General features: G+C 39.9%; 1 protein-coding gene across 1 annotated transcript in view; it reads right to left on the bottom strand.

Annotated features, from left to right (window-relative positions):
- Positions 1–424: 424 nt before the first annotated feature.
- The window catches only part of LIFR (LIF receptor subunit alpha), a 77,552-nt gene continuing 53,546 nt past the window's right edge, over positions 425–24,430 (bottom strand). Inside the window, exons 12-20 of the mRNA XM_069556154.1 lie at positions 23,278–23,348; positions 20,785–20,998; positions 17,073–17,252; positions 15,045–15,146; positions 14,284–14,451; positions 9,486–9,647; positions 8,494–8,587; positions 6,739–6,817; positions 425–6,362 (exon numbers count right to left, since the gene is read on the bottom strand). Of these exons, the coding sequence (XP_069412255.1) occupies positions 5,742–6,362; positions 6,739–6,817; positions 8,494–8,587; positions 9,486–9,647; positions 14,284–14,451; positions 15,045–15,146; positions 17,073–17,252; positions 20,785–20,998; positions 23,278–23,348 (1,691 nt within the window). The 3' untranslated portion in view covers positions 425–5,741. The remainder of the gene's footprint in view (positions 6,363–6,738; positions 6,818–8,493; positions 8,588–9,485; positions 9,648–14,283; positions 14,452–15,044; positions 15,147–17,072; positions 17,253–20,784; positions 20,999–23,277; positions 23,349–24,430) is intronic.

Genomic DNA, 24,430 nt, shown 5'->3' with positions numbered 1-24,430 from the left:
TAACATCCCCTTTAAAAAAACACTCATTCTACAAACAACCTTATAAAAGACAAAAACCTATATCTGTTCACAGTATGTGTATTTTGTAAACAGTAATTCACTGTAATGCAATTTTGAAAGTAAAAAATGGTGACTGTCTAGCATTGTAAGGACCTCTGACTTGTAGCTGGCTGACAAAAGAGAAGGAAAGGGAACACACTTCTATGAGCAAAGATGAGCACTTTAAAACAACTCTACCTTTGGACATACTTTAAGGTGGCACCATCTCAAACTGAGGATGTCTCTCTATCCAGGCCAAATTTTTTCAAGCAATTCTGAATTGAAATGTAAAAAAAAAAAAAGCCTTGTCCCTTTTGGAGGAAATAATTGGATAAATCCCAATCCCAGGAATATCTACCCTTCCACAACCATGAGTGGAAGAGGGTTTCTTTTTTGTTTTATTCATAACAGTCACATTTTTCTGAAACATTATGCTGGAGGGAAAAATTGGAATTGAAGGATATATCATAAATAATGGGGAAAAGTATCGAAAATCAAACTGAGGAGATTTGAAAAAAATTTTTATGAGAATTATTCAGTATTATTTTCTATAATCAACTACAAAAATACTAATGCTAAGGTTAAACCTAACAGTTAACTTGTCCATGTTTTGTAAATAAAATTGCTTTACCACCTAGAAATCTTTTGATCTTTTATAATATACCACTAGAATGCTTAGGAAAAAATAGTAATGTACAAAGAAATTCAATACACAAGTGAAATTCAATCAGGTATACAAATTATTTTTGGATTCTGTGCAGTGTAAGGTCTATATTGTTAGAAAATTTTTTAAAGTTCTGATTGGCTACTGCAAAGGCAATTTTAGATGATATATGCATTAATAAAAATTAATTCCTTATTAATTGAGCATTCATTTTTTTCCCCAACTCATCTTTTAAGTTTTTGGGTATTCAGTTACAGCAACCAAAAATTACTTTTTCTATTTGGTTAATATTCAATCAGTGACAGTTTACTTATTTAAAAGCTTTCAAATTTATTGTTTCTGTATTTCTTCAACTACACACTTGCACATTAAAAAAACATTCAGAGGGTTTCTCTCTAAAAATACTACTTTTAATTTTCACAAAAATGTCCCACAGTTAGAATTTGTCTCACACATGTAAATTCTCTTGATAACATGATTTATAATCCAAAATATTAACATTCTTAATGTAGGGAGAAAGAAATGCTATTCATGATTAAAAATAATAGAATTCCATTACAATCCAGTATCATAATTATAAGGATTTGGATATATTCAAATCACATCCCATGAAACTTTACCATATACAACAGAGTCTGACATCTCAATTAACAGAATGTTGTTCTTTAATCTATTACCAGAATTAAAGATAGTTCATTTGTGTTAAAATCAGCATGAATATGATCATGTAATAGTTAAAAGACAAAAAAGTACTAACTGAAAAGGAATAAGAATCTCACCACCTAATTGAAGTAAGAGGTTTAAATATTAATAGCCTTGGCACATAATCCACGGAGGTATAAATAGACCAAATTCAAAACAAGTCATTTCCAATGATATTCTAAGGTCATGACTAAAAGCTACATTGCCAGTAAGTTTAGCCACAAATCATTTTCTTTTGTCAAAGATTTTCTTCTGGATATAAAAAGTAAAATGGCCATGGTACCATGAAACTTTGTTTTAGCAGGAAGTATCAGTTTAAAATAAACGCTTTTATCAGGAGAATGAGTGCTTATTCTAATCAGTAAAACTCACACATCAATGTGTTGATTTGCTAGAACCAACTTAATTGGTTGGTACAAACATGTCCCGCATTGTAAACCCATCATATAAAAGTTACTGTGAATATTTAAAATTAGATTAGAATAAGGTATCTGTGTGAGACCCAAGTTTTCACTCAACCTGTGGAGTCACTTCTACAGTAGATCTGAGTCTGGGAGCCAATGGTCTCAGATCTATACACGCTAGATCTTGGCATGCACCATCCTGCAGGAGAACTCTGTTGAATCAACACATTCTGGGATGGGACTCAGTCAATAAAAAACCTGACTGAATTTCCATTATGTGCCTAGTCGTAGTGATTAACTAATGATCCCACATTTCACTTTTGAGATGCCCAATTTTATACTTTCAAAATAAGGGGGGAAATGTATGTTATAAAAGATACACAAATTTTAACATGGTTCAGAACAGAAAACAGTAAAAATTACCTTAAATAGAAAAAAAAATTTTTATCAGATTATGTGCCTGAGCAGTAGAAAAATTTGAGATAATATTTTCTGGATATTAACAGGTTAGGGAGCACTTTTATTTCAAACTATCGCTAAAACTGATTCCAAATTCCTTTCGGAAGAAAACATTCACATGTCTCCTTCACTAAACTACATCTAATTATTCAAGTACAAAAAAGGACTGTGATGTTCTTTAAATATGGACAGTATGAACACAACTAAGAAATTACAGGACTAATTTCCAATAAGAATACAAGTTGCATGAAGGTTTAAGAAAGTGACTTTTACCACAGTTTCTGAGAGTGCAAAAGGACTAGATGTTCTGAATGCAATCCTTCAGATCCATGAGCCGTGAAAGCAATGCTGGTATGGAAAATGAGGCTGAAACTTCTGCCTTTAAATTTTTCTGGGAATGGCTGCCACTCTGTGTAAACTGCAGGGCTGGAGCACCTCTATCACTGAAGCACATAAACACCCAACTATCCAGATACCTGGGCCACAATGTCAAACTCAGGCTCCTACAGGTTTAGCACACTGAAGACTTCAATTGTATATGGATGCTAGTCCATGCAATATGCAATTTATAAGGCCTATCTAGTGTCAAAAGCCTGGCTAAGTCTTCCAAGAATATTTTTATGTTAAATATTATTTCAGATGGCCACTCATTAAGAGAAATATAGTCACAATGACCATCAGAATCTCCATTCCTCACAAGGGAAGTTTGGTTTGCTGGCTTGGAGGACATGTGAAAATGTATCCTTTACATGGCACTAATCAAGACATACTGGGATATATTTCAGACATTTAGAATTTTCTAACCAATGATTGGGCTTAACTGGAAACTCTGGCAGGAAAGGTGGGTTTCCCAATCAGGAAGGGCTGGAGGGAAGCCCTCCCTCAGAAGAGGAGCTAATCTGACTGCACAGAGCAAGGTCTTATTAGACCACCTCTCAGCCATGTGCAGGGTCCTGGCACTGAGCATCTACCAGGGTCTGCAGTGACACAGACAACCGGATATGGGACAGAGGGTGTCTTCTTCCCCTCTCCCTGTGCCCAGGTGCCCAGAGGCTGGGTGGTAATCACTTCCCACCTGCAGCTCAGGTCTGGCAGTCTTCAACAGGGGAAAGATGGAGAAATCTGTTCTGACCTCAGACCTAAGCCACATTCTTCTAAGCCTGTCACAAGTAATAAGGAGCCTGCCCAGACTTAACAGAGAGACATTCTGCTGCTCATTAATCCAGCGATCCTGTGTGTGGATTCCCAGGGGCAGGGGAGAGGTGAGCTGCTCTCTGAATCTTCATACAGAACAAGCTATGAAGCCTTGGACGGAGTGAGAGGACTTGAGAGCCCCGGTGAAATGCACCATGAGCCGAACAAAGGAGTTGTTATGTAGGTAGATGGTAGCAGCTGCAACACACATGATGGAAATCAAAACAATCTCTTCCGGCCTTTTTCCATTATCTCAGGTTAGTGGAGTGAAGATCAATAAACTTCTACCTTGGCCTAGAGACACTTTAGAGGCCTAAACACTTATCCTAAAGAGATGAGGCACAGGACTGGTGAGTTTTGACCAGAAAAGAGGCATGAACTGGGGGAAAGAAGGGTGTGGTCACAACAAGCTTCCACAGGGAGAGAAAGCAGCTCCACGGCTCAGTGTCTGGGGTGGAAGCAAAGGGAAGGAGCCCAACAGCAGAAATAACAGGACAGAGCAAACTGTTTAGAGGTGACTCTGGTTTGATACAACTTTCATTGTTGAAAATACCTATGAGCTATTATGTGGTTTTACTGTACTATGTGTATACATAATTAATTGCATTTCACTCCACATGTTCATCTACCAGGAAGCTCTGGGATTTAATTGAATCCTAGCGATTAAAATCAGGATTCATAAAGCAGAGTACTACCTAAGTAGATTTTTGTCCCTTGTTGAGGCTTTTTTCTACAACATGGTTTTTATAATGATACATCATGGGCTAGAAAAGAAAAAAACCTGATTCATTATGTGCACATACACTACAGAATCTCAAATGATAAATAAAAAGGGACTTATCGTGACTTCTTCAGATCTTCCAAATTTTCAGGTACTCTGGCCTTAACTGTCAAAAGATAAAATACACAAGACAACCTGAGGGCAGGGAAAATATAAGATACAGTTTTTAGTTCTTCAATCTGCTTCTCCAAGAACCACACTCATTCCAGACATCACTTGTGAAGATCAGGGGTGGACAGAGAATGCTGTGAGGACCCCACTCTAGACATCTCCCAGAGCACCTTTAATACAGGTATGCCCATGGATTCAAATCCTCTGTAATGACATTCTATATGAAAGAGCCCTTGAGCAACTGTCCCTGTTAGGAAGCATTATCTTTTTTAGTTTTATATTGAAAAGTTTGAGGACTGAAACAACTAGTTTGGACTGATGAAGAGGAAGGAACTGCTAAGATGTGCGATGAGAAAGAACACCTGTTAGCAGGTGTCAGAGATGCTCACGCTGCCCAGGCAACCAGGGCTCAAAGCGTGGTCTTCTCAGGAGGAACTGAGGCCAATCCCACCTATACAGACAGCTGATGCTGCCAGATATTGCTTAGTAGTCGTCTCAAATAGTAAGTCACTGGAATCCTGTGTTTATGAATAATATTGAATTTGCTCATACATTTATAAAACTGACACTGTCATAAAAAAACACAATTAAAAAAAATCTACAGTCTTAGAAATTTACTTTTAAATATTAGGGCAACCTAATAAGGGAAGCTAGCACAAACACTAAAAAATAATGGAACAACGTAAAACGCCTACCAAAGCAAGGAGACATGATTCTGATTTTGGCTGGTCAGTTTCACGCTCGTTTTCCAAGTTTGTACCCCTGAGAAAACTGTTTGATAACCATTATACAGTAGGCACAGAAATCAGCATACTTTATCAAACAAAACACTAAATAGCTGCTGCTACATTAAAAATTATATTAATTTTCTTAAATGCTGTGGATAAAGAATAATGTCAAAAGTTTCCAAATCTGTGCTTGGTTTTCACCTGGAATGGAGCAAATGTCAGGCAAGTAACATCACCTGTTACTTTGACATTTTACCCCCCTGCCTGCAAATCTGCGTGCAATTCCATAAATTATGTGTGTGAGAAAACCAGATGAACGACAGAGCAGAATATAGCTGCTGCAGGGTTTGTTTTGCATGAATGGGCCTGGCACTGCTTGTTCTTGAAAAACTTCTTGAAGGCAGAGTAGTGTGAGAATTCTTTGGCTCGAATCCCAAATAGCTCCAAATTGTGAGTTGTGTGGATCCAATTTCTGAGTTACTGTACTGTGGCTTTGAGACTGTATGAAAAGCACATTAACACTTTTTAGTGTAACTTGTGAGAGTGAAGTTCACCCCACTAGCAACACTTCACAGGATCCCTCCAAGGTGCCTTCGGTTGATGTGGCAGCTCCAGCAATGGGGGCTTATTGAGATGGTGGACTGAAGTAACGGGGACACTTAATCATTTGGTTTGCTCTGAAAAAAGTTTGTAAAGGACCATCCTCCTCCACTTGATTTAGGAGAATCTTCATCTTTAGGTGGAATCAAAAATTGTCGGGAGTTAATGGAGCATGGACTTCCAAAAGACACAATCTCACTGTTGCTGTCTGTGGACCGAGGTGAGTCTGGAGATACCAAGTTCCAAGTATTTACGTTTGCCTGAGGTCTGTAACCTGCAGTTTTATCTAAGTCATCATCTGCATCCAGGTCGTCTACAGTGGAAGTAATGGGGAGGTGCATCTGCGGCTTATAGCCTGCTCCCCCTACAGGGTCACTGTCCAGCTCCCCCTCTGGTTTTGCCTGAGGCTGGTACATGGACTGGATGTCAATGTAGATGACTTGTGAGCCCCCGCCGCCTTCTGCTCCTGGGTTCGCTAGCTCTTCCTCGATGACCGGTGGGCAATAGGACACAACCACGTGGTTCTCGGGTTCTGCGTCAGAGCGATCTTCTGGACGCTCAGCCACCGGAGAAATTATTTCTGTATCTTCTATTTTGGGAGCCACTGACCGAGTTTCCAGAACCTCGACGTTATTTGGGGTACAAGGATTCATTTCCAATGTTTTAAGAGCACTGTTTCCCTAGGAGTAAATTTTAAAATAGGGATTAGGGATACCATGAAAAGCTGCTGCGATGCTCCTTCTACAAAAAGAAGCATTATTTTATATATTTTTCACAGATGCTTATAAAATTGCATCTCTACTACTCATCCTAGAGCAAAGCTACTTTTTTCTACATATCAGTGTCTTCCTTGTTCTTCATAGCAGTGAAAAGAAAAAAGAGCATGCACAAACAATTTAAAATTAATAATTTTGCAAGTTCAGCAGATGGTCAAGCACTGCTGTTTTCTTAGTACATTTTACTGTTCATGACACTGGCATGTTAAAAACTTTTCACAAAAGACTAAAAAAAGGAAGTCAGTACTTCAAAGGTAAATGTAAGAAAATGAAGGATTACCTCACAGACACTCTTTTGAAACTGTAAAGCTTTACAATTTTCTGGATTTGGAATATCAGGATAGAAGGTTTCTTTAATCCTTTAAATAAAGATTAAATACATTTAATAATTAAAGGATTATCAGTTAGACAACGAGTTAGTAAGTTATCAGGTTTATTTTGACGTTTTATATGAATATGCTAATGAACACATGAGATAAAAAGGGAAAATCATTTTCAGTTTGATCGGTTGCTAGAGCTTTCATACAATGCATTCAGAGGTTCCTATCCAAAAACTACAAATAGTGCTTCTGTTTCTAGAACTATAATATCTTATGTATCTAATGAAAATGGAAAGAAAAGAGTTAAGATGCTGACTGTGCTGTCAAGTCAAAAGATACAGGCATTACTCATATAACCAAAATGTTCATACTGCAGACTGGATTCAGTACCATTAACTACTTGAGAACATATTTGCATTTTCCATTCTCTACTACTCAAAAAAGACTTTTCCTGGACTATCAGAAAAAGGAAGGCTATTAATCTTAAGCAAAAACTAAACACAAAAACGAAATTTGCTTAGTGCCCTATCATAGTTACAGCTGTTAAAATTTTTTTTTATCGTTTGAAATTCCTATAGGAAAAAAAAATGTTGTCAATGTATGTCCAAAATGCTCTAATTTCCAATCTATCTCCTTATATTTTTTTTGAATGGAAACTGTCTTAAAAATGTGATTTTTGGTAATGAGAATGTGGTTATCAAACAGGGTATTCTATAGTTTTAAACTGTTACTATACTGATTTATAAGCCAGGATTGCTAGAACACATTCTCTTCTTTACCATGAATGATGGCATTTTGAAGGCCAGTGAGGACCAAATGAAGACAGCCGTTTGCCCGAAGCCCAGCCCAGGACAGCTCCTGCTGGCTGAGCACGAGGCGCGATTTGCTCAGCCCGCTCACCTCAGCTCACACCACTCACGCGGTCACTGCATCCAAACACACACTGCTCTCCAGAAGATCAAGCTCTTTCCAATCTGCGGCCCTCAGAGAAGCCTTTCTCTCTGCCTGGCACATCCTCTCCTCTTTCCGTTCCAGGGACCTCCACAGGGAAACCTGACCACCCACAGAGACACGTTTCCCCACTGTTCTCTCACACGCCCGTGCTCTTTCCAGCACCCACTCACACTTCTCCACGTGTATTTATTAAATGATTATGGGTTCAAGTCCACCCTCCCCACTATTCCATAAGGATCATACTTATTTAGTCTACCACTGTACCTCCCTTCACATGGGAGGGCCATTCACATCTGTTAAATAAATGACCAGATTTTCTAAATAGATCACCAGGACAAGGGAGAGCTCAATCATTAAACTACATTCAACCCTGCGTATAGCTACTGACGTATTTATGCCTGTAAATATATTTCTTTTAGTACAATGGCTACTACTTTAATTAGTAAATATGCTTTTGTGCATGCTCAGTCATGTCTAACTTTCTGTGACCTCATGGACTGCAGCCTGCCAGACCTCCCTGTGCATAGTAGGTAAAATTTACACTTTTCCTGTGTTAAGTTTTAAAACCTGTAAATAATATGCCATGTTCTTGTCTAATATTATCTCCAACATTAATTCTGACCAATATAAATATGTATTACCTAGTTTCCACCAAAAAGGTGTACCTGTTATTTTGTCCAGTTGCAAGTTGTGCCAGACTCTCAACACATGAACTAATCAATCATGCCCTTAAGAACAAAACAGTGAGAGTCAATCATTACCATTCTCGTTTCCGATAGCAAAGGATACTTGTTACCACTCCAATGATGACAGCCACTGCCACTGGGATGAGAATGGCAATAATCAAACCCTCAGCTGAAAAGAGAACATTGCAGAGGTTAAAATCATCATTTTTATATATGAATTCAATAAATTCATAAGACATTTACGTCAGTAGATTATTTGAAGAAAAAATCCTAACTGCTCCAGAGAAACTGAAAAATTATTAAAACATAACCTTAAAAAGTACTGTAATTCTATACTAGCACATAAGTTCTTTAGAGCAGGGTTTCCCTACTTCGGCACTCCTAACATTTTAGGGCAGATATTTCTTTGACGTGCTGGTGGGGAAGAGGCTGTTCCATGCACTGGGAGATTAACAGCATCCTTCAGCCTCTAACCACCAGATACCAGGAGCACAATCAAAACGGCACCACACAATGCCAAGTGTCCCTAGGAGGCAAAATCACCCCCAGGTGAGAGCTAACTCCACATGGCCCTCCTTTATTTAAAGGCATGTATGACCTTCAACCCAGGGCTAGAGAACAAGCCTGTGATCAATGAAAGTTCTTCGCTGTTGACCAACTGATCAAGTCTATCTCCTCTACTTTCCGTCTCAAATTTATAAGCGTTGTGCTTTACACTTTTTTAAGGCTGTTTCTTACATTCTTCCCAGGATATGTTAAAAATCTCAGAATATTTCGGGCAAAAAATTTTAAACCAGTTGACTGTAAGTTTAACATGAATTTAGAACTCGAAACTTCAGATATATCCTCAATCCCTTAATTTCTCAAGTATGCATTAGACAATAGGTTCAGATAACTAGTAAGAATAAATATGAAGTCATTTCAGGCCTTTCAACACTGCCCTCCACCTACTTTAAAAGTATAACAAAATGTGAAATTCAAAGAGGGGGTTTCTGTACAAACAAATGTCACTAGAAAACCAATGCCCTTGCGTATGGAAAGCAACTCAATCACAACATTTAACTCACAGTTCTCCTTTGTCACCACAAACATGCTCCTCTCTGGGCCCATTCCTCCACCTGTGTAGGCTCGCAAGACCAGGTGGTAACTTGTTTTACCTTGAAGATCAGCAATCCTCAGTGTCTTCTGGGATATGTCAGTAATATTCTTAACCTTTGTGTCAAAACGACCTGTTTTGCAAGTGAAGAAGATTATTATTGTATCCTGTATCGAACATAGACTGGCGATTTGTTTCTTACATGATAGTATACATGTTTCAATGCCATTCTCTCAAATCATTCCACCCTCTCCCTCTCCCACAGAGTCCAAAAGTCCGTTCTATACATCTGTGTCTCTTTTGCTGTCTCGCATACAGGGTTATCATTCCCATCTTTCTAAATTCTATATATATGTGTTAGTATACTGTATTGGTGTTTTTCTTTCTGGCTTACTTCACTCTGTATAATAGGCTCCAGTTTCATCCACCTCATTAGAACTGATTCAAATGTATTCTTTTTAATGGCTGAGTAATACTCCATTGTGTATATGTACCACAGCTTTCAGGGGGTTCAGGATTGGGAACTCATGTACACCCATGGCTGATTCATGTTAAGGTATGGCAAAACCAATAAAGTATTGTAAAGCAAAATAAAGTAAAAATAAAAATTAAAAAAAAGATTATTACTGATCTCTATACTATTTTTAAACACCTGGTTACCCAAACTTGTCACATATCATTTTTAAGTGAGTCTAAATGCTAGTCGCCTCCAGGGTCACGGCTTGTACTGCCAGTCAGCACCATGTTCAATTCCACCTCTACCAGTTAGCAGCTGGGTTATCTGGATTTATTATTTGAACCACTCTGAACCTGAGTTTCTCTAACTGTGAAATCCCATATCATGACTTAGCTCTCAGAGCTGTTTTGAAGCTCTCAGAAATTTCCATGCACATTCTCTAGAATAATGCCTGGCATACAGCAGGCAACCAATAAAAGTCTCTTTTCTTTCTGTTACTAAGAGCATGAAAAGCCACTGCAACCCAAACCCATGGGGGCAGGGACACTTTCACTTGAGCTGACCATCTGTCTGTGAGTGAAGTGAGAAACTCAAGGGAGCGGGAGCACGAATCAATGGAGATCACTCCAAATGACTCAGGAAACCGAGGTCTCAAGTAAGACACCAGTGAGGACGCCTTGGAACTGTTTTAAAAGGAAATGAGAAGAATTGTTTAAACTATTGTTTTTTTAAATTTTAACCAAAATAGTGCAGTTCAATAGCATATGGCTAATAAAAAGCAGCAGTTGCCTGCCTGCATCTCCCTCCCCCCAACCAATCACTTCAAAATCAAGTTATCAGTTTCTGTGGGTATTCACTTCCATTTCTGAAATAAACTTAGACTGGTGCTGGTTTAGTCACTATGTCATGTCTGACTCTTGCAATCCCGTGGACTACAGCCCATGAAACTCCTCTGTCTATGGGATTTCCCAGGCAAGAACACTGGAGTGGGTTGCCATTTCCTTCTCCAGGGAATCTTTCTGACCCAGGCATTGAACCTGGGTCTACTGTACTGCAAGGCAGTCTCCTGCACTGCAGGAGCATCTTCTTTACTGACTGAGCCACCAGGGAAACCTAAATTGGTAGTGCTTGACTTTTAAATTTTAGATGTTAGCTCTAACACACAACCACTAGCCCTTCTCCCCTCAACCCCACATCACTGGCAGAAAAACATAAAAAAATTTGGTAAATTCAGTGTTTATATTATCATGATTATATAAACATGAAGTACTGCTAAGACAAACTGCTTGAGATGATCATGTTTCCTTTCTTTTCTGTTGTTTTAATTGCCTTTCTTCCTTATTTGTTTGATGTACCAGTTACTAATTCTCCCCACATCCTTCAATGAATATTCAACACAATTTTCCATGTGATCCAACACAACTAAGTCCCAGCGCTGTGGCCTCTCCCAGCCCCTGTCCGCTCTTCATCAGGTTGCTTCCCAGGGCGTCTTCTCTGGACTGAAAGCCTTCCAGGGGCCCTTGTCCCGGGACTCCCCGCCCCACTTATTTCCTCGTGTGGAGGCCCACTTTTCTAGTAGATGTTGGAGAAGGGATAGCTGGGGGAAGACAGTAACCTCGCCTGTCTAAAAATGTCTTCTTCTATTCTCACAGAAGTAGTACAGATACTACTGTATCTGTAGATAAACTGGCTTGACTGCAGTGTTATTTTAGGCTGAAACAATTTTTTACTCAGTATTTTAGCCGTAATATCTTCTAGTATCCGGTATGTTGTTGAGAACTGCCATTCTTATTCCTGATCCGGGCACCATAACTGCTTTTCTTTGTTTCTAGGACTTTTTCTTTATATATTAGGTGCTCTGAAAATTCACCATGACATATTCAGCATAGATCTATTTCTCCATTTTACTGGTGTATTTAATGGCACCTTTCACTGCATACACTGAGGTCTTTTGGTTTTGGGAAATTTTCTTGTGCTATTTCTTTGATAATTTCCTTCCCTCCATTCCACTCTTCTCTCTTACAGAACTCTTATAAAGGAGGACAGGGAAGGTCTTTGACTCAAGCTGCAACTTTCTTTTACCTCCAAGTCTCTTTTGCCTGTGTCTCACTTTCAGAAGAATTCCCCCATTTTAATATTTCTACTTCTATTTAACTCCTTAAAAATGTCCTCAATCACAGTTTTAATTTGGAGGAATTCATAACCATCTTCTGTTTGTTCCTTTTTAGAACATCATGTCTTTTCAATAAATAGTTGTACCTCAACTATCCAAGAATAGTTGTTTTTTTTTTAAATTTCTCTGCCTTCCCATGTAACATTTGTTTCCTCTGATTTCTCCTGCTGTCTGTCTTGCAGGTTAGAAGCTTTCTCAATCATCTGGTTATCCCTGGCTACTCCTCATGTTTAAAAGTGAGCCACTAAAAGGCTCACTGGAAGCCTGGTGTGCACATGTGGGGTTTTAGAGGTGGGTGGGCTTCATGTCTGTTACTGACAGGAAATGACCAGCTGGGTTCCTGGCTTTTCACTGGGGTAATCCCCTGAATCTCAGCATGTTTTATGTCTTTTCTCAGGAACCATTTAATCCTCTCACCTCTTGTCCAGGAAACATGCCTAGCTGAAGATCTATTAACCGTGTGGAAAGGAGGAAGAAGGAAGGTTACACTGTCCGCTGTGGTCTCCCCTGCCTGGAGGCTCTCTGGTTCGGAATAAATCTGTCCTCATTCAGGGGAGAGGGCACTCACATGACATGCTGTAGGACTCGGGCGTTTTAACTGATGTTTACACGCCTTCAGTCAACTCCTGCTGTTCAGCCCAGATTCCTCCTAACCACTGGCATCCACTGCTAGCCCGTCAGGATAAACCAGACCACTCCTAAGTGACGCTTGCCCGACTGTCCACCTAGACTGTCCCACCGTCCACTCCTCCAGTTCACTCAGCCCACTTCCACGGTCTAATGTTTCCATGTCCTCTTTTTTGCCTCTCCGGTTCTTTGTCTTTATTGGCTTTATGGGTTTTTTGCTTTTTGTTTTTTTCCTCTGTTTTACTCTAATTTTAGGGACCAACCCACTCAAACCAGAAGTCTACGTGCTATAATTTTAACTGATTCAAGTGCAAAATTTCTGAGCTCCTGAGGGAAATTACACCAGGCTCTGGTGTCATGTCTGGGCTTCCCTGGCGGCTCAGATGGTAAAGAATCACCTGCAGTGCAGGAGACCCGGGTCCAATCCCTGGGTTGGGGAGATCCCCTGGAGAAGGGAATGGCAACCCATTCCAGTATTCTTGCCTGGACAATCCCATGGACAGAGGAGTCTGGTGGGTAACAGTCCATGGGGTTGCCAAGAGTTGGACATGACTGAGCACTTTTTTTTTCTGGATATTTGCAGAATCTGATAGTTGGGGTTTGCCTCAACTCTGAAGGTTTAGGAAATGCAGAACTCCGTGATTTGGGGCAGGCACGCGTTTATGCAGCTGTTTTCCAGAGGTGACTAAACTAATGCCCAGGTGGGCAGCATGTCCCTGCGGCACTGTTTGTTATCCACTTGTCAGACAGTCATTAAATAATTAAAACGGTTTCTTTCCAAGAAAAGGTCATTAAGGAAAACAAAAGCGCTCAAACTGAAGAGATGATACACGCTTGTGTTATTCAGTCATAAATAAGAAGCTTCTGACTTTGAACAGAAATGTCATTGAGGGTTTAAAGCCAAAAGTCTGCATAAACATTTCTGTATTTGTAAATTTGAGGATTCTCAAAGGTCTCTGTGCATACACTTACCAATTGTCAAGACTGACTCTTAAGTTTTTAAGATTTAAGGGACACACACATGCTCTATCAAGCCAATTAAGTTTCCCAACTCATTAAGGCCTTGCCTAACTGTGAGGATAGCTCTTTGTCAAATAAAAGGAGGCTCTGAAGCCATTTTTAAGGTTCCTGAGTTTTCACTTCCATCGGCATAAATGCAGGAAGACTTTTTTTTTTCTTAAGGTAACCTTCATAAGATGCTTTGTTATGCATCATGTGAGATTAGTAAGAGATCTTCTCTGTCCTGTGAGGATCATAATCAAAGGCCTCAGAATAAATGATTTAAATGATTTCTTAAAGACCACATGCCATTTATTACATACTAAAATCTTGAAAAATCTCATATTCATCAAATGACTTCATTTTCACTTCCTTATTGTTCAGTTTTGGAGACCAGTTTGAACTATTCAGTAGCATTTTCTTTTACCTTTTCTTTCTTCTTTCTCTCCATTTTTTGTAATTAATATAGAACTTCTAAGAAACAGTATATACTTATTCTAGTAATTTACTCACCTGATTCCAAACCCATTATCTTAGATGTGTCTCTCTCTCCTTTTTCAAAGTAAAATAAATATCCTCTTAAAAATCCTCTAAGCTCTTCCACAGGAATTTCTTCCCATTTCACTAATATAGAATCTGCAGATGTATCCTCAACAGTAAAATTTGGAGCAATAGCTGGAGCTGTAAAAGAAAAGAAGCCCACACTTAGAGGAGAGTTTACTAATACAGAGCAAGACATTAAGATTTAATGAGATTTCTAGCCTCAAAAATAGCTGAATCTGGAATTAGAACTTTATTCTTTATTTAATCATAAACTTTCACATATATTATCACAGCACTTTTACTATGAAGATACAAGGGTAGAACTTACAACTTTCACGTATAAAACATATCTGGGGGGGTTTGCAAAACCTATGCAAAATCTTTAAGTGGCTACTCCAATAGACTATTTCTATTTCCCCTTTTTAATGATAGTCTTAAATAAACAGTTTTTAAAATTTGTAAAAGTACATAGTAAATCTTTTTGACATCCAAAGTAAGACTTAGTTTTCTCTATGACAAGAGTAAAACTGTCAAATATAAACATTAAACAAATGAAGTAAGAATACGTAATCATCAATAATTTTACAGTTATCATCTAACTTATTTTTCTTCCTTGAACTAATACACATCTCAATTCAATCTATTTGTAGAATTCAATCTTAAAATTGATGTCTACTTAAAATTTCTCATGTTATCTTCAACTCTTAAGAAAACTTACCCATTTAACTTACCCAATTCTTCTACATATCCAATTATAGAATGTAATAATTGATATCCTTGATTTCTGCACCCATACACCGAAAAATTATATCTTACACCTGGTCGAAACTGATCTACAGGATGAACACAATCAGTAAACTTTCCTAAGTACATATGGCTATGAATATCTATTTTAGAAATATCCAACTGAAAATAACTCACTTTGAAATTTCCAAAGCTAATTTTACAAAGGTTACAGAAAATAATTTGCGTTTCCAAAACTAGTAAACATTCAGAGTGAAAAGTGACTTGACAAAAATTAAATTCACATCTGTTGCAATGAAAAATTTAGTATTATAACATGACATCATCTTGAAGGGGGAAAAAATGGTAATCAAGGTTTTCATTTTGTTCCTTCAAATTAAGCAATGACAACTTCTTCCTAGATTTGGTCCTGGGTCAGTTTTTGAAACAGCCCCAGGTCTGTATCACACCTCTGAAAAGCTCTTCCCTAACTAGGGTTATTTGTGGGTTGGAAAGAACCCATTGCTCTTCCCTTGTTCCAAGAAGCAGATACTAAAATTTCCACTGTACAGGACACCTAGGGGTTAAAGGAAATGGGACTTAAGAGTCTATTCCTCTTCACGGCATCAGCATTTAGTGCTATTAATTCCACAAGACATACAAGAAAAGCATTTTAACTTCGATCCAAGTTAATCACTTTCAACTGTCTCCTCAATACAATGCAAAGCAGGGTGGACCTAACAGGACTCCTGGCCTGGAGCAGCTGGCAGGACAGATGTGAGCAGCTAACAATAAGATGCTATGCGGGGCCTCTGCATCGAAGGTCCTCCTTCTCACCCTACAGGTTTCAACTTCATCTTATATCCCAGATATTCCAGCTAAAGAGACATTTCTCACCTTCCCGCATCATTCCACCCTGCCCCAGTCCATTCTGATCATTCTCAAGGCCAAAGTGAGAAAGGAGGGAAGAGGGGTCATAATTTATACAGAGCACACTATGGCTGTGTAAGGTTGGGCTGTACTTCACTGGTAAGGGACGACGCACTCGTCAAGGAAAAAGAAAGCCAACCATCGAGGCCTTGGCCAATTATGCACATGAAAGAATCTGGCTGTATTCCAAGTAGAGATGGAAAAAAAAATCTGAAGCTCCCTGTAGGAATCCAATGCATGGGGCTCACCCTGACCATCTGACAGTGAAACAAGTAAACGAGCAGAACGTGATTCCTGGCAGAGAAGGCTCAGCAGCTGCTCGCTCTCCTGCACTTCACTCACACGTGAGGGAGAATGGGGCTGGTGGGGGTGGGGGGTGGTGGTGGTGGCGATGTCAGAAGCTTCACTACCAAGAGGTTCCACAGTTCCCACAGGCAGAGACACACTCGCTCGTGCCAGGGGCTCAGAAGGAACAGTGATGGTGCAGAGACGCTAGAGCTCCCAAGGCCAAGGCTGGCTCGGCCTGAGGCAACTGCACACCCGTCTTGGCTGCATCATCTTAGGCTTGCAGCTCCTGAGCTGCCCCCCGGCCCTCACTGCACCCCTGACCTGCATCGGGGAAGTGCTAATGGGTGCAAGTCCTTTGTGCTCAGTAACCCGGCTTGTGGGCAAACAAGGGCAAAAAGGTGGCAAATGAGGTCATTATAATTATAAACAATGCTGTGCTGAACATTCTTAGATGTACATCTGTGCTGCTCTTGGATTTTTTTTCCTTAGAATACATTCCTAGACAAGTAACAACGAGATCAGAGTGTATGAATTGTTTCACACACATACTGCCACAAACTGCTTTCCAAAACAGTTAAACCAACCCATAACCAGCCCAGTGGTGAGGGGGAACAGTCACTGCACTGCAACCAGTAACTCCGCGTGCTGCTCTTAAAAAAAAAAAATTTTTTTTTTGGTGGTTAGCCGCTGTAGTGTATACAGAAATAGAAACATAATGGTGTACACATGAAACTTGCATGATGTTATTCTAAACCAATGTCACCTCGATAAAAAGTAAATTTAAAAAATATCTTTAAAGAACTCCGAGAGACACCTACCAGATTCTATTACAGTTTCAGTGCTGTTTGAAGGGATTTTTTTCCAGTCCATGAGGCAGGGTCCAGACTGAGATGAGTTACACCACTTAATTACATAGTCGCAGGTCATGTTGGGGTCATAATTCCAAGTGAGGAGGATCCTATTTCCCATTCCAAGAGCCTGCTCTATTTTGAGATCATCTTCAAGAAAGAAGGATTTTTACTAGTGTTAAAAATAATGTTTTCAGGTAAACCTCATGAAAATGAGCCAGAATTATACACATCATTTCATTGTACATACACTGCAAAATGCTGCTAAACTAGATAAACCTTTAGCCAAGTTTAGAAATGCTGCTCTATGGCAATTACTTGGTCATACAGATCAACTCTGCAGCTGGAAAAAAAAAAAAAATAACAAAGAACCAAGGATCAGGTAGTGACATAGCTGGGCCAGGACATGAAGCTCAAGAGCCACGATGAATGGGGGCAGAGGTCACGGCACAGCGGGGGAGGGAGGCTGGAGAAGGGCAGGCCTGGGTGGCCAGAATCTCCCCTCTCATCATCCACTATGGATGTGGGCTCCATGAGCGCAGACGGGGGCCTGTGCCTGCAGCTCCACTCTGGGCACAGACCACGGCAAGCAGGAGCACAACCCCACACAGTGAGTGAATGAATGGTTGTGCCAGCCCCTCACTTCCCTTCAAGGGAGACTGCTGTCCCATGGGTGGGCGGAAGGGATTCTGGAGACAGGACAGGGATGACAGCGATGGGATGGGGTGGCCAGCGTGGGCAGAGAGCAGCACGGATGTGTGAGGTGCACAGGCTGACAGAGGGCGCTGGGGGCCATGATGAGGTTTGTTTTCCCCACCTGCCGGATCTCAGCCTCAGAGATAAGGGAGGCCCAAGGTTGGGAGTAAGTAAGTAGTGTGGGTTAGAACAGCGTCGCCAAGAGGGAAATTTTCCAGAGAAACAGGGGAAAGAAGTAATTTCTCTAACTGATGCATATTTAAGGGCTCAGTAAAAAGCCATGGAAAGGTTTTTTTGAACAAAATTTGCATTCATAAGCAACTACTACTAGATACAAGACAACAATTTGGCCTGGAATACAGAAGACTCTGGATACAACAGCTTCTTGGCTCAATGTGACTAAAAAATCCACACTGTCAGCCTGTGCTGAGGCAGTAAGGCCTGCAACTGGGGAATCCTCAAGGAACCATGATTTGTTCTGAGTTGCAGTAACTGTCTGGAAGCTGACGGCCAGACCACTGTTAGTCCTGTACATTACTACCTCCTGAGAGACACACAGAAAAGGTAGGAATATAGCTTCTGAATTATAAAAGATAAATAGGTATTGCCTATTATTCTGAGAGCCACGAAACACCTAACCTAAATCGGCAGCTTGTCTTGCCACGGGGGTCCACACGGCTTCCCCTGTCCTGTTTTCGCCTCTGCAGCGCTGCCTGCGGACCTCTCCGCTCTAGCGTTGCACTGCCATCTGGGCTCTGGCTGCTGCTGCGTGTCTCGAAACATACTGTGTGTCCCTATTCCTTCCTCCTAATGCGTCCACAACTGAGTGGAACAAAGAAACAGTTATGTAACAAGCAGTCAGACACTGCCCAGTGCCCTCAAACAAGAACTGAAAAGGTACTGAGGACCCGAACTGGACCAATTTTTCTTCCTTCAGGAGTGGGTGATCATAGAAAGGTGACCCCATACTAGGGCGGGACAGCAAGTAGGGGGGTCAGGGAATGACTCAGAAGAGGAGCTAACTAGGTGAGGAGGCAGGAATGGCCACTGAGAGCTTGTGACTCAAAAAGTTGTCAAGGAAGAATGGACAGTCACTGTTCAGTTCAGTCGCTCAGTCATGTCCGACTCTCTTCGACCCCATGGACTGCAGCACACCAGGCTTCCAGGTCCATCACCAACTCCGAGTTTACTCAAATTCCTGTCCATTGAGTCAGTGTGTGATGCCATTCAACCATCCCATCTTCTGTCGTCCCCTTCTCCTCCCGCCTTCAATCGTTCCCAGCATCAGGGCCTTTTCAAATGAGTCAGTTCTTCACATCAGGTAGCCAAAGTACTGGAGTTTCAGCTTCAGTATCAGTCCTTCTAATGAATATTCAGGACTGATTTCCTTTAGGATGGACTGGTTGGATCTCCTTGCTGTCCAAGGGACTCTCAAGAGTCTTCTCCAACACCACAGTTCAAAAGCATCAATTCTTCGGTGCTCAGCTTTCTTTATAGTCCAACTCTCACATCCATATGTGATTACTGGAAAAACCACAGCCTTGACCAGATGGACCTTTGTTGGCAAAGTAATGTCTTTGTTTTTTAATATGCTGTCTAGGTTGGTCATAGTTTTTCTTCCAAGGAGCAAGCATCTTTAATTTCATGGCTGCAGTCACCATCTGCAGTGATTGTGGAGCCCCCAAAAATAAAGTCTGCCACTGTTTCCACTGTTTCTCCATCTGCCATGAAGTGATGGAACCAGATGCCACGATCTTAGTTTTCTGAATGTTGAGTTTTAAGCCAGCATTTAAACTCTCCTCTTTCACTTTCGTCAAGAGGCTCTTTAGTTCTTTTTTGCTTTCTGTCATAAGGGTGGTGTTATCTGCATATCTGAAGTTATTGATATTTCTCCCGGCAATCTTGATTCCAGCTTGTGCTTCATCCAGCCCAGCGTTTCTCACGATGTACTCTGCATATAAGTTAAATAAGCAGGGTGACAATATACAGCCTTGATGCATTCCTTTTCCAATCTGGAACCAGTCTGTTATTCCACGTCTAGTTCTAACTGTTGCTTCTTGACCTGCATATAGATTTCTCAGGAGGCAGGTCAGGTGGTCTGGTATTCCTATCTCTTGAAGAATTCTCCAGTTTGTTGTGATCCACACAGTCAAAGGCTTTGGCCTAGTCAATAAAGCAGAAGTAGATATTTTTCTGGAACTCTCTTGCTTTTTCGATGATTCGGGGCATGTTGGCAATTTGATCTCTGGTCCCTCTGCCTTTTCTAAATCCAGCTTGAACATCTGGAAATTCACGGTTCACATACTATTGAAGCCTGGCTTGGAGAAGTTTGAGCATTACTTTGCTAGTGTGTGAGATGACTGCAATTGTGCGGTAGTTTGAGCATTCTTTCGCACTGCCTTTCTCTGGGATTGGAATGAAAACTGACAGTCACTGTAACTCATCAAATTTAAAGGGGGAACTGAAGAATTTTAAAATTACATAAAAATTCTTTTCTAAAGCTTATACTGAAGATGAAATTTAGACTTTAAGAAGAATTTATCAGTAAAGGATTCCTATTAATAAAGAATTGTCTTATCAATGAAGCTGTCATTTAAAACAAGTATTTCTTTCTTCCTGTTTAAAAATAGCCTAGCTGGTGTGTCAACTGTCATGGTCTTGGGAAGATGTGTAAAAGCAGTTCTGAATAAGCTGTTAAAATATTTCTTCCTAAGAGTAGTATCTACCGCCATAACTCTACAACATTATGCGTTAAAGTAACTGGGTTTTGTAATTATTTTATCCATCAGTATAGATGCTTCCAGTCAATACTGAAGGCTACTGCCTTTCCACGAATATTTGACAGTAATCTGCCTGTTCCTCCTTACTCATTAGCAGCAGCAGAGGGTATGAGAAGAAAGCTGACTTTATGAGAGCAAGCAACACCGTCGAAATGTTTCACCTTGGTTTCCTGTCCTTATATACTACTTTTACCTTAAGTACTCACCATTGGGAATTTCCATACTAGCTATTTTAGAAGGTGGTGATGAGCCGGCAGAATTTTTTGCCACCACACTGATGATGTAGTCATTTTTATCAAGTTGTAATTCTGCCTTGTGTTGAGTATCAGGAATCTCAGAAAGGGATTTTGTTTCCTCATCTGATGAATATGATACATTATAAGAAAGTATTTTTCCATTAGCTTCATTAATGGGTAAAGGCTATTAAAAAAAGAAAAATAAATTCTGTTATAAAAATTGGCAAAGGTGATGTGACAAGGCAAGGCCACTGAGTCTAAACTGGATACTTCACTAATCCTAACAAAGTAATGTTAGGAAACATGAGTCATTAACAGTGCACAGCACAGACTTTAAATCCACTGAGATCTGGATAAATCAGGGAAGCGGTGCTGAACAAAAACTACCCTTGCTGTAAGCAGTAGAGTAGATAAAAATATAAAAATTAAGTAACAAAACAATATTTAGCTTCATATTTTTCAGAAGGAAACCAAAAGAAGAGACGAGAAGCAGTGCTCTACTTAAATAAAATATTAAAAAGTATGGCATCATGTTTTTAAAATAGTTATTGTTTTTTCATTTTAAAGTAGTACTTTCTCATTACAGAAAATGTGGAAAATATTAAAAAGTTGGAAGAAAAATCTCCCATATTCCCATTTCTTAAATATTCTTACATTCTGGTATTTCCTTCAAGCTGTTTTTCTAGATGGAGACTTTTATTAAAATTGTTTCAATCATACTATACAATCGTCTATTTTTTTTTCACTTTTCTACAGTACACTCTTTTTTTGGATAATACAATTATATATATTTCTAACAGCTTTATATTTCATATAGCATTTTTATTAGTTTACCTGAATATTTCTTAAAAAAGTAGATTTTAAGTTGTTGCCATTTTTTTTCACAATAAAATGAACCTTTTGGTGCCACACTTTTTTCCCCAGTTAGGATTAATTCCTTAATGTGGCGTCCCAAATCTGGACTTACAGGAAAGGAAATAAACATTCAAATGTCTTTATTTATATATCTAAACTGCTTTTCAACACAATCTCTCCAATTTATACAGCAGTGCATAGGACCCTCTGATCCAGCCACTAATACTCTGCTGAAGACACAGAGGTCCCCGACAGCTCTCTGACGGCCTGGTCCAGTGAACAGGCTACCATCCCAAGAATTGTGGATTTCATTTGATACTGCCCATTCCTTCACGTATTACCCCCATTCCCTTGGTTTCTGCACACTATTTTCTCTGGTCTTCTTGCCCTTCTAACCTTCCCAATCTCCTCTGCTGGTTCTTCAGATGCTGCCACCACCCACCATGCCACACCAGGCCTCTTTCTACGCGGTGTGCTCTGAGTGATCAATTTACATGCTACTCAAAGCTATGTCTTTAGCTCAGACCTCTCTGGAGCTCCAGAGCCTTACACCAAACTACTGCCTACTGAACAATACTCAAATCATCCTAGTGGTCATGATGTGTATAATCAACATGTCCAAAACAACTTAACTTTCCACCCAAACATGGCAGAACCATAAACTAGTCACTGCGGTTAGAATCTGAATTGCTTCAATATTTTTAATCCTTGGTTAAACATTCATCTAGTCTGAAAATTATCCTAAACTCTCTACATTGAAGTCATCTGTACGATCATTCCTATATTACTGCACAATCTGACAGACAACTGAGAGTAGCTAAGGGAGTTTTCCAGTTAAGAATAAGAGGGGATGCAGAGTCACATACAGACGACCTCCAAGTGATGGAATGTGTACACAACATGCTCGCAGACTTCAAAAATCCATTTTAATCAAAGCCATACTGATGTCAAGTTTTTGCAAAAGTTTACTTTAAATAACAAAATGCACTATTTAAAAGAATCTGGTTATAACTGTTCCTATGAAATCTGATGTAGAAAACAACTGTTTGTGATTTTGATTTTCATAAATCAGCAGTGAAAACATTTGCTCCAATAAGGTTTATGCTCTAGTAAAACATAATGCAATTCATATTTTAGCTAAAATTTTAGAACGCCTTTGTAAAACTTTATAATTCCTGTATTGTAACACAATTTATTTAGGGAAAAACAAATTATGCTGACTGATAAGATATAAAAAGCTGGTTTCCTATTCACTGAAGAGAAAATACAACATTAACACTTACAATTCTAACTCGTGGTTTCCGGCTGCATTTCTGACTAAAGTGAGGTAGATGGAACTCATGAAATTCTCGGTCCTTTATAAGTCTCGTAAAATCAAACTGAAGAATGCCTAGACCTGAGACAGAGGTCCTCACTACAAAGACTGTGGGACGTCTGCAGTGATGAGGAATCTGGAAGTTTTAGAAGCCAGGGTACATTCTCAGCAATACTGTCAACTAAGCCAGTCTGGGAAGTCCTGGCTCCCTAATAACCCAAGAACCATATGTAATTTAAGTAGTTTAGCATACTAAAGTTACTTAAATATTCAAGGAAAAATAAGACATTTACCTTCCAATATATTATTAGATTTTTTCCATCAGAACTCCACTCCCTCCAAATATCTGGTCCCTTTGAAGGAACTAGAAAAGAGATTTAAAAGTTAATATTTGAAGATGCATACTATGTCAGTTGATAAGATCAATAATTGGGATGGCAGGGTTTAAAATTGAAATTCTCAATAAAAATGTGAAGCAGTTACTGCTTCTAAGTCATTTTCCACTTAGAAAATGGAGCAATGGAAAAGCCGAGCTCTGAACATCTGCAAAGCGCAAGGTCCCTTACAATGGGTTAACATCACCCTCACATCCCTCAGACGGATTGGGGCTGCCTCTCCATCTCACACCCTCCAACCCCTTCTTCTTCAAGCTGGCTCTGGCTACAGGTCAGCTTCCTGATTGTTCCTAAAACATGAGGAGGACACCCACTCCAGTCTTTCTGTACTTTGTGTTCTCTCTTCCTCTGACTACAACTTTCCTCCTCTGGATTAACTAGTAGCTTCCTTCCCTGCCTCCTTTGTATCTCAGATCAAGTGTCACCTTATTAGTGAAGTCTTTCCCAGCTACCTTACTTAAAATTGCACCCCTCTCCCCAACCACTTGGCCTTCATTCCCTAGCCCTCTCTCTAGTTTTTATTTTTTTCCATGGCACTCACAGCCACCCAAAATACACTATTATATATGTAGTTTAAAAACTCATTTCTAGTACTCTAACCTCTACACCCCATGGGCAAGAGAGTGTTGTTTTATTCACTGCTATATTCCTGTAACTAGATGATTCCTGACACATGGTAGATGCTTATAGGTATTTCTTAAGTGAATTAAATGCCTTTATTCAATGAGGTGTAAATAAAGTGATTCCTCTTGGCAACAACAGCTCATCAACTAAGGCAAAAGCTCCTGTGGTAACTAGTTTCCAAAAGGACCAATGATGCTGGTCATGGCCCCTGACATTCAGTGTGGTGGTCCCTCCTCCACTGTATCAGGGTTGGCCTGTGCGGCCAGTAGGGTAGAGTAGGCGTGATGTATGTTCCTTCTGAGACTAGGACATAAAGACATTGTGGAAGCTGCCTTGTTTTCTTTTTGACCACTAAATCTGGGTGCTGCTGGCTGCCCACTCCAGCAGCCCTATGGAGAGGCCCGCACAGTGAGGAATACAGACCTCG

Source organism: Ovis canadensis, chromosome 16 (assembly GCF_042477335.2).
Source record: "Ovis canadensis isolate MfBH-ARS-UI-01 breed Bighorn chromosome 16, ARS-UI_OviCan_v2, whole genome shotgun sequence".
Classification (NCBI taxonomy): Eukaryota; Metazoa; Chordata; class Mammalia; order Artiodactyla; family Bovidae; genus Ovis; species Ovis canadensis.
The sequence above is the reverse complement of the archived record's forward strand: the minus strand, read 5'-3'. Positions and strand labels throughout refer to the sequence as shown.